At 44.1% G+C, this 10,381-nt stretch overlaps 2 protein-coding genes across 4 annotated transcripts; one reads left to right on the forward strand and one right to left on the reverse strand.

Moving 5' to 3' along the window:
- psen2 (presenilin 2) lies at positions 1-6,063 on the forward strand. Of its 2 annotated transcripts, none has more exons than XM_069722057.1 (11): positions 1-74; positions 603-756; positions 827-1,050; positions 1,123-1,264; positions 1,404-1,471; positions 1,674-1,894; positions 2,236-2,334; positions 3,076-3,135; positions 3,236-3,325; positions 3,443-3,558; positions 3,654-6,063. In XM_069722057.1, the coding sequence occupies exons 2-11, from the start codon at positions 619-621 to the stop codon at positions 3,807-3,809; spliced, it is 1,314 nt and encodes a 437-aa protein (XP_069578158.1). In that variant the 5' UTR covers positions 1-74; positions 603-618; the 3' UTR covers positions 3,810-6,063. The 2 variants fall into 2 exon arrangements, with proteins under 2 accessions (XP_069578158.1, XP_069578159.1); XM_069722058.1 differs by having other exon boundaries at positions 603-750.
- Positions 6,064-7,162: 1,099 nt separating this feature from the next.
- On the reverse strand, positions 7,163-9,938 carry dpy30 (dpy-30 histone methyltransferase complex regulatory subunit). Of its 2 annotated transcripts, none has more exons than XM_069722076.1 (5): positions 9,876-9,938; positions 8,622-8,662; positions 8,153-8,200; positions 7,933-8,075; positions 7,163-7,346 (listed from the first exon to the last, which is right to left on the reverse strand). In XM_069722076.1, exons 1-5 carry the CDS (start codon positions 9,883-9,885, stop codon positions 7,274-7,276), a joined length of 315 nt encoding a protein of 104 aa, XP_069578177.1. In that variant the 5' UTR covers positions 9,886-9,938; the 3' UTR covers positions 7,163-7,273. The 2 variants fall into 2 exon arrangements, with proteins under 2 accessions (XP_069578177.1, XP_069578178.1); XM_069722077.1 differs by lacking the exon at positions 9,876-9,938 and adding an exon at positions 9,359-9,824.
- Between the last annotated feature and the right edge of the window lie 443 nt (positions 9,939-10,381).

Genomic DNA, 10,381 nt, shown 5'->3' on the forward strand with positions numbered 1-10,381 from the left:
TGACTGTAGTCTTCCGGATTGTGGGATCGCTCGGTGTTTTCTCTGACGGCGGATTTCTGCTCTTTAAATTCGAGGTAAACTGGTTTTAAATCGTTCATTCAACACTAACGGCTTCATGTTCAGCCTCCGCGTGCGTGCTTCTGTCTCTCGGCGGACATTTGGACACGAAGACGGAAGTTAAACTGTCCGAGCTGCAGTTTAAACATCAGTCCTGTCACAACAAACTGTTTCCGGCTGATGTAGTTTCGTATGAAGCGATGTTTTGATTTTAGTCTTCGGTTCGACAGGTCAGGTAATCACGTGATCCTTTCATGATGATGTCAGACCCTCAAAACACGTGACAAGACGGCGAGTTGACGGAAAAGCTTTTTAAATAGTTATGGGTTTGATGACGTCATACACGGAACCCCCATAATACCCGTGTTGTTGTTACTTTTTCGATTCAATTCAATTTTATTTATATGGCGCCAAATCACAACAGAGGTTATTTCATGACACTTAACACATTAAAGTCCCTACAGCAGAACTTCACAACATTATACAGAGAAACCCAACAACGCCACAGTTCCTGGGTCGCTGACGGTTCTGGTGGTTCTTTGCAGTCTGTGTGAAGCCACCATGAACGCGTCGGACAGCGATGACGACATCTACAACGAGAGGACGGCGTTGGTTCAGTCGGAGAACCCGACGGTTCCGTCCTACCGACCGGACGGCGACCTCACCCCCCCTGACGACACACCAACCAAAAGGGTAAAGGTCAGTTTGGACTTTATCTCGCTGTGTGTCGTCTGTGTGTTTTTCTAAATGTCGCCCCCTGTCGGTGCAGCCGGGGGTCAGCAGGAGGGCGGGTTCGGCCGGGGGTTCGGCTGCCGCGGATGGCGGCGGCGGCGGCTCGGATCAGGAGGCGGACGTTGACGAGGAGGAGCTGACTCTGAAGTACGGCGCGAAGCACGTCATCATGCTCTTCATCCCCGTCACCCTCTGCATGATTGTGGTGGTCGCCACCATCAAGTCGGTCAGCTTCTACACCGAGAAGACCGATCAGCAACTGTAGGTCAAAGTTCAGCCGCCGCACGACCTCGTCCTCCCCCCCACCACTAACCACCACGTTTGTCCCCGCAGGATCTACACACCGTTCACGGAGAACACGTCGTCTGTTGGCCGCCGGCTCCTCAACTCCGTCCTCAACACCATCATCATGATCAGCGTCATCGTGGTCATGACCATCTTCCTGGTCGTCCTCTACAAGTACCGCTGCTACAAGGTAGCCCCGCCTCCTCCTATTCACACCATAGGCTGCATATTAAAGGCATATGTTATGAATCTGCAGCTGTAGTTGAAGCTGCTGCTGTTAGGGGGCGCTGTGGAGCAGGCGTGATGTGCTCTGATGTGTTGTGTTGCAGTTCATCCACGGCTGGCTCATCCTGTCCTCCCTCATGCTGCTCTTCTGGTTCAGCTTCATGTACCTGGGGTGAGTCCTGGTCTCCCTGTGGAGCTTCAGCAGCTGTTAGACCAAGTGTGTGTCGACCACCACCGGGTGTGTGTGCCGACCACCACCAGGTGTGTGTGCCGACCACCACCGGGTGTGTGTGCCGACCACCACCGGGTGTGTCGATGACCACCAGGTACATCAGGTCCCCTGTGACACTGTTGGTTTCCTGCTTGGTTTCCAGTGAGGTGTTCAAGACGTACAACCTGGCGGTGGACTACCCGACGGTGGCGGTGATCATCTGGAACTTCGGGGCGGTGGGGATGATTTGTATCCACTGGAAAGGCCCCCTGCAGCTGCAGCAGGCCTACCTGATCCTCATCAGCGCCCTCATGGCCCTCGTCTTCATCAAATACCTGCCTGAGTGGTCGGCCTGGGTCATCCTGGGAGCCATCTCCGTCTACGGTGAGTCGAGTCTTCAGCTGCTGTCACTGTCGATCAGGAGATGTAACTTCACCTGCCCCTCATTGTCCTTCCCTCCCTGCTGTATTTAGTCAGTGTGCTCTTCTTCCCTGTTTGTCACTTTGTTTCAGTCACCTGTATGTTACCGCGTCTTTTGAAACCAAAAGAACACAAACCACTGGAACTCCGTCGCCATGGCAACAGGTTTCTCCAACATCGCAGCGCGTTGAAGAGTTCATGATTTTTTTCTTTACAGATACTGTAGTCAGCTGATAACGTCCCAGCATTCCTTGTTTCAGCCTTCCCACCATGCCTTGTTGCTCAGGTTGTGTGTGTTCTTGCAGACCTGGTGGCGGTCCTGAGTCCTAAAGGTCCCCTCAGGATGTTGGTGGAAACGGCTCAGGAGCGCAACGAGCCCATCTTCCCCGCCCTCATCTACTCCTGTGAGTCAGATTTCATGTTCTCCGTCATGTTCGATAGTAAACTGAAGATCTGCTGGTCGTCAGGTGACGAGTGATAAAAGAAGTCAGATTCCGTCGGTTTCGGTGACCATACTTGGACGAGCTGGGAGGAGGAGCGAGCGGTGGATCTGACTGATCGGATTGGAAGCCTGACGATACAAACGTCCCGCCCACCGATAGCTGTAACCTGACTGCATCACAGGCCTGTCAATCAAACAGACACGCCCACATCTTTTTGAAGCTTATTTTCTAATTAATGACGGGATTATTTTCAGATGGACCTCCAGAAAACTAATAAGAAGGAGTGACTTTAGCTAACAACACCGAGATTACTCGTGGAAAACATTTACTAACTTTGTATTTCATGAGAGAAGTTGAATGGGAGTCTACGGAGCCGGAGGCTTTTTGGAGGCAGCCTCTAGTGGCACTCGCTGGTATTGCAGCTTAAGACACTTCTGCATCGGCCTCATTTTTCAGAAGCTACGTCCAGTTTAAATACAGGCTGTGTTGGGGTTTGTAGTGAAGCTGAGGCTGGTGGGATGCCATCAGTTCAGTAGATATAAACTAAAGTACTGTACGTATTGAAATGTGACCACATGGTGGCGCTACATGTAAATCCAGATGACCACCAGAGTTTCAGTTCATTTCACCACAGTCCTTCAAACAGTTTGAACCGTCAGATGTTAAACTAACTTCCGTGTGTGTGTGTGTGTGTTTTTGTAGCTGCCATGATGTGGACGGTGGGGATGGCGAGCCCGGCGGACGCTCAGCGCTCCGAAACAGGTCCACCTCCGCACGTCGACCACACGCATACCTGCGCGCAGCTGCTTTTAGATTGGTCGTCGTATTGACGCTGCCACTCTGCCGCCATTTTGTTTTTCAGATGAGGAGGTGGAGGTGCAGAGCAGCAGGAGGGCGGAGCCTCCGACCCGCCCGTCGAGGTCGCTCCCAGAAGACGAGCTGGAGGAGGAAAGTGAGTTTTTCTGCACTGACAAGTACAGGTGCTCCGTCTGTGGAGGTGTCTGTCTCTGACGACGGCGGTGTGTGTGTGTGCGTGTGTGTGTGTGTGCGTGCGTGTGCGTGTGCGCAGGAGGCGTGAAGCTCGGCCTCGGAGATTTCATCTTTTACAGCGTCTTGGTGGGAAAAGCTGCAGCGACCGGGGGAGACTGGAACACGACGCTCGCCTGCTTCGTTGCCATCCTCATCGTAAGTTGTTGTTGTCCTTTCAGACGACAGGATGATGAAACACCGGTACTCACCTGTTCCTGTCCCTCTAACTCACCTGTCGTGTCCCGTCTCAGGGTCTCTGCCTGACTCTGCTGCTGTTGGCCATCTTTAAGAAGGCGTTGCCGGCGCTGCCGATCTCCATCACCTTCGGCCTCGTCTTCTACTTCTCCACGGACTTCCTGGTTCGTCCCTTCATGGACAACCTGGCTGCTCATCAGTTTTACATCTGAGACGAAGCCCCGCCCACCTCACCTTCCTCCTTGTTACTCGTCGTCATCAGTCTCCTCGTTATCCTGCTGGACCGCCGCCGTCTGTTGATGTAACGCACAAAGACTACTTCCTGTGCCGATATTCGGTCCACAGGAAGTGATGTCATGGATGGAGGAAGCTGGTGTGGACGTTAACTTGTTGTTTTCCAGGTGGATTGTTTGGATCCGGAACAGAGAACACCTGCTGACTAATAGTTAAAGACCCGCCTTAAATCCTGTCACGTCTGTGGAGTTTCTGTCACGTGTCCTCAGTGCTCGTCATGACGGCTGGCTGATTGGCTGACACATCTGTCAGTCAAAGCAAACACCCCCAAAATGTTCCTGTTTTTAATCTACGATTCACTCCGGAGGTCATTTGAAGATTTCAGCTCGTTTCATGAACACAGATCTGCCTGCTGATTGGGCCACGTGTTTGTGAGGAGATCATTTGACCCAATGACACCTGTAGATCAAAGCTACTTGACTGACAACAAGCTCATCCCGCGTGAAGATCCGTTCCGAAACCCCAAAGAGTTCAATAGAAATAAGGGGGTGGAGCAACGAAGTGGGCGGGGCCACTGGTTCAGGAAGTGATTTCCTTCATTCTGTTTCAGTTTTTTGTTTAACTTCTTTGAATGTTTCTGAACACAGAAACTCAGAGCTCCGCTGGATGATGTGTGTTTGTCAGATGATCAGGGTTTAGCTCTCATTACCCATAATCCTCGGGGTAAGAAGCTGGTCTGAGGCGTAGCTGCTGCAGCTGTCATCAGATGATCGTTAGGGTTTCATGTCCACCAGTTTCGACTTTGTTTTATTAAATATTCATAGAATTTCCTCTCAGATTAGCGACAGTGAGAATATTAAACTTGATTGTTTACATATTTCTGTTGAATTAATTTGAACTCTGTGGGGAACTATTAAAACACTAAATCCGCTGATTCAAAATCTGAATTATAAAAGTTTCACTTACATTTTTCTTAATGATAATAAGATGTTAGGATTTGATATTTCTGTTGTTGGTAAACTGAATCTCTTGGAGCAGAATAAAATGGGACCTGCAGCCTCCTGATGTTCCAAAAGCACATTTTAACATTCGCTCCCTTTAAATGATTTCCTCGCTGATCTGTTTATAAAGACGGCCGACGTGTCTCCATTTCCTCCCACTGGATGAAAACGATGCTAAAAAGTTGTCAGAAATGTGCAGTAGTGACTGCGGCTGGAGACCTGGTACTGAGGCTCCGCCCACACGTAAGGCCACACCCCTCAAAGCTATCTATCGTTGTCGATGTACGCTGATCACGTTCTACATGAACTGGTTCAGCTCTGAGCTCGGTGTGGAGGGCGGGGCAGAAGGGTCAATACCACAGCAACGTCTCAGATGTCCTTCAGGATAAACATCCAGAGAAACAGACAGTTCAGAAGCTGCCTGAGAATCTGTCTGTTTTTGTGGACACAGGAATTATACAGACATCAGTCTGTCGTGGTGCAGCTAACTAGTAGCTTAAGTTTCCATTGATTAGTTCTTTATTCAGTCTAATTAAAAACTGATCAGCTTTCTTTCGACTGATCGTTATTCTGCTTTTACTCTTGACAGCAGCTGAAGCTACGACAGCCAAGCGTTAATGTCGTGTCAGCTGACTGACACGTTTGAACTTCCTGTGTAGATGGGAAGATAAAATACTGTTACTAAAACAGTTTGAACATTTCAAACAGCTCTCATTAAAATCCAGTTATGTTTGAATGTTTTTAGTATTTTAAGGTGATTTTTTTTTTTTGTGAACAAATTTAAGACTTGAAGCAGATCACAGATTTACTTCGTGGATTCATTAAACATCAAATGTTTTAAAGTTTTGTCCCTCAGGAGCTCGGCGACAACGAAGGGTCGACAGGTTTCCTGTTTTCTAGATGTTACTAGATGTTTTTGTATGTTAGCGTCGCTCCTTCTTCTGTTAAAACACCAGCAGATTTTGTTCATCAGCTTTAAGACTAGCGACAGGACTGACGACCTGTCCAGGTGTGCCCTGCCTTTGTTTAAAGTCGGCTGGGTTAGGCTCCGCCCCCCGTGCATAGTTCAGTATAAACGGGTAGATAATAGATGGACGGACCAGCGAGGGGGTCTTTATACATTTTGTAAAAAGTGTTGAATTCAATTTTGTAGCCGAGTTTTATTTCGTTGTTCTGTGCAGTAACGTCAAACTTCTGCAACGAGCTGAAGAATAAAGTTTATTCTACTGAATCTGTCGAGACTTTGAGCCTCATTTAACTCCCAGTTTTGGTTTCCTTTTTTTATTGTTCTCAGAACATCATAACTTTCTATTCGACATTTCATCATAAGTTTTTCTCAAAAACTTTTTCTCCTAATTTGTTTTTTTTACTTTTAAAGTTTTTCTTTGACAGTTGTTTCTAATGAACAGTTTAACATTTCTGATTCAGTTTTTTGTTTCTGAATGTTTCCACTTCTCAAAATATTGGAACTTTTTTTCATCCAGATCAAAATATTTCTCAAATCTTATCTAACGTTTAAAACTATTTTGAGCTTTTTGTGACAGAAAAAAAAAAACAGTTGAAAAAAAAAGATTGGGAATTTTCTTTTATTACTTTTTCTGATTTTTCCATTTTATTTTATTTAGTTTTTTGACTTTATTATATATTAATATAGTATATATCCCAAATTTAAGAGTAAGGGCAAACGGACAAAGGTGGGCATTTTAAAGAACAAAAATCGGTGTCTCGAAAACATTTTTTGAATAAAAGTTTAAAGTTTATGAGAATAAAGTCAGACGTTTACAAGGTAATATTTCAAGGACAAAGTTGCCAAAATTTGAGAATAAAAGTGAAAAAAAAAATTGTAATGCATTAAGAAAAATGTGACTGGAAAAACTACACGTTTTAGAGTGTCCTTTTATTTTTGACAGTCTGAGGATCACCTGTGCAACAATCCTGCTGTTTAATGAGCTCCTGGTGATTCACACCTGTCAGGTGGATCTCACGAACAGATTTTAAATTTAAGAAAATTAACAAGTTTTTTTGCATAAAAGAAATCTCAGATCTTTTAGTTCACCTCATGAAAAATTAGTGAAAACAAAATATATATATATATATATATATATATGTTGTTGTTTTTTAAATTTCCGACTTCATTCTAAAAAAAAAAATCGTTTTTGTCTTAAAACTATTCTTAAAAAAATATTCTGTGCCATGACAAAAATAATCACTTCCATTCTCTAAATATTGCAACTTTAAATTTGTGACTGTAACCACTAGGGGGCAGCACACAGTCAACGGAAATGATTTAGATCAATCACCCTTTCAGAATAAAATCCCAGAGAGCAACATCCTGTTTCACATCAACACGTTTATTCTGGATTACAAAAAGAAAAGAAGAAACAGTCTAGCGGTGCACGGAGAGACGCGAGAGAAAAAGTTTTGACTGAAAGAAAATGTCTTCAGTTTCTCTCTTCAAACTGTGATTTGTTCTTCAGCAGGAACGCGGCCAAATACTCGATCGGGTTTGGAGGTCTGGAAGAGGAAAAGAAATCATGACGACGCAAACTACTTGCAGGAAACAACCTGTTAGTTAAATATGTTACTGTTTCTGACCCGGTTAGTTAGATATGTTACTGTTTCTGACCCGGTTAGTTAAATATTTGTTCATTTCTGACCCAGTTAGTTAAATATTTGTTTGTTTCTGACCCGGTTAGTTAAATATTGGCTAGTCTCTGACCCGGTTAGTTAAATGTTAGTAAGTCTCTGACCTGGTTAGTTAAATATTGGCTAGTCTCTGACCTGGTTAGTTATATGTTAGTTTCTGACCCGGTTAGTTAAATATTGGTTAGTCGCTGACCTGGTTGGTTAAATATTTGTTAGTTTCTGACCCGGTTAGCTAAATATTTGTTAGTTTCTGACCGGTTAGTTAAATATTTGTTAGTTTCTGACCAGTTAGTTAAATGTTAGTTAGTTTCTGACCCGATTAGTTAAATATTTGTTAGTTTTTGACCCAATCAGTTAAATAGTTGTTCGTTTCTGACCCGGTTAGTTAAATATTTGTTAGTTAAATGTTTGTTCGTTTCTGACTCAGTTAGTTAAATATTTGTTAGTCTCTGACCTCTCCTTGGCGAGTACCGACAGGCCCTGCAGCAGGATGGGCACCACCGTCTGGTCTAGGTACGCTCTGGTCGGCAGTGCCTGCAGGTCCACCTTCTGCTTCGACATCTTCTCTGTGCCCGCCTTCTCGTTCTCCACAGTCCTCTGAGGAGCAGCAGCAGCAAAGCATGCTGGGAGTCTGCCACTGCTTTCACATTATGCAGTGTGTGTGTGTGTGTTACCTGGATGTTGTCTGTCAGGCCGTACTCTGCGTGAGGGTTTTCAGACACCTGTAGGAGGATTCATGTTCAGTGATTTATACAAACGAACCACAGAATAAAGCAGGTCACCATCACGGAGCTGTTTCTGTATCTGGAAACACTAAAACTAACCACACTGTTCATTATTGATCATTGATTGGTCTGTGAAAACATCCATCAGAACTTTAACAACAGATCTCTTGTTTTAATGGACCAACAGTCCAAAACTTAAAGACAGTTTACTGTGAAACAAAATAGAAAAATCAAAAATCACAGCCGCACGATGAAAAACTAATCGATTATCAGAGTTAACAATAAGTTTCCTTAATTAACACATTAATGAAACGAAGAACTGCTGTCGTCTTTAATTTTATGGGGTAGGCTAACAGTTTCCCCCTGCGTCATGTCTTCGTGATAAGCAAGGCTAAGTGTTTTAGTGTGTCTTACTCACAGGTGTGTGTCCCTCCATCGACTGATCTGCATCTGTGTGATCTGAAGAACAAAACGAGTGGTTTTGTTTTTTTAAAAGATGAAAACGGTCCACTGGGTCATGCTGATGAAGATCATGGACTTCGACTGAAAGCTCCAGAACAGCTACATTGGCTCGTTGAGAGTTGAGGCTGTTTGTTCTTAACGTTTACAAAGACAGTGGTAAAATGTGTTTGATTTTTTTTTTTTATAACTGAATTTGGTGCAGAGGGACGAAGTCTGCAGATGTGTGAGCAGCTCAGGCGATGTTGTGGCGATGTTTCATATTTGACATTATGACAGCAGATGGAGCAGAAAAGGCTTTTTAGTTTGATGAAAGATGTATTTGGGTTCTGTGAAAACAACGAGTTGAACTGTGTAAAACTTTCACTGCAGCAAAACATGCATTTTATTCTAAAAGGGATTAATTCATCACTGAACTTCCTGTAGTAACAGAAGACGTGATTTCAATGGGGCTGAATATGTGCATTTCACCTCTTTGTATTTCAGTCATATCATTCATTGACTATTTAAACTGTCACTGAACGATTAACAAATTCATTTATTCAGCTCTCAGCTCCACGAGACGAAACCTCCAATAGATTTCCAACAGAACTGTGAATATCTGGATAAACCGGCTGATTTATTAACGGACTCTGGTCCAAAGAAACTAACTTCCAGGACGGGGTGTAGTGTAATAAACATTGTTCCGTTACATACATCAGGCCGCATCATCGCCGATAGGTTCTCCAGGACTGCAGCAGAACCGGACTTCACTTCTTTCAAACATAAAACGCACGAGAAGTAAAGACTCGATAAATCGACATATTTTTAAACAGCGTTTGGTTCGAAGGAATTCTGACCTGGATGCGTTTTTTTTTTTTTTTTTTTTTAATTAACAAACGTCGCCGAAGAAAAACACGTGACCTGGTTTATTGTTCGATGTAGTGAGTCGTTTCAACCGGTTCAATACCGGATGGACACCGAACCGTTTCTACTGGACTGAAATCTTCACGCTGATGTCTGCCCTGTAACGGCGGTAAATTAGCTTAGCATCACATTAACGCTTTGTTTCCGGTGAATAAGCGTCACTGACGGTTAAAGTCAAGCTCTCCGGATTGAACCGGTCAACAAATCACCAACTGAAGCCGGAAACACGCCGCAAATAAACTACATTACGATAAAAAAAAAATTAAAAACGGAGAGAAACGTGATCAATGGAAAACAATTAACTTACCGTCCGCCATGTTTGTTGTGGATGTTTACGCAGGATATCTGACGTACGTCAATTCCGCACTGACTCTACGTACAAATGACCCACGACGCGCGCTCTTCCGGGCTGTTGAGCTGTACTTCAAAATAAAAGCAGGACGATTAAAACAGATTTGTCAAATTAATGTGTTTTAACTGTGGTTTAAGAAGCGGGAACGTGAAGAAAGAAAGAAACAAGTGGAAGAACTGCTCGGCCTTCATTTTTTTCTTCTTCTGCTTCCTCGTTTTTCATACATTCAGCTATCCAAAATAAACATTACAGAGAAGCCTACTCAAAAAATGTTTTTATTATTAATTTATTTCTAAATCAGGAACTCAAGCTTGACACAACAGGAAGTCTCTCGATGAACTCGCGATGTTGTAATCGCAATAATTAACCCAAATTCAAGCAAACTCCAGAATATCTGCGGGAGCTTTCAAAATTTTTTTTTTTATTTCTGCGATATTTCCGCAGAAATGCTGAGAGCAGAA

This window comes from Brachyistius frenatus, unplaced genomic scaffold (assembly GCF_029030835.1).
Source record: "Brachyistius frenatus isolate BFR_SWC_R1_liver_20210118 unplaced genomic scaffold, ASM2903083v1 Contig_281, whole genome shotgun sequence".
In the NCBI taxonomy this organism is placed as follows: domain Eukaryota; kingdom Metazoa; phylum Chordata; class Actinopteri; family Embiotocidae; genus Brachyistius; species Brachyistius frenatus.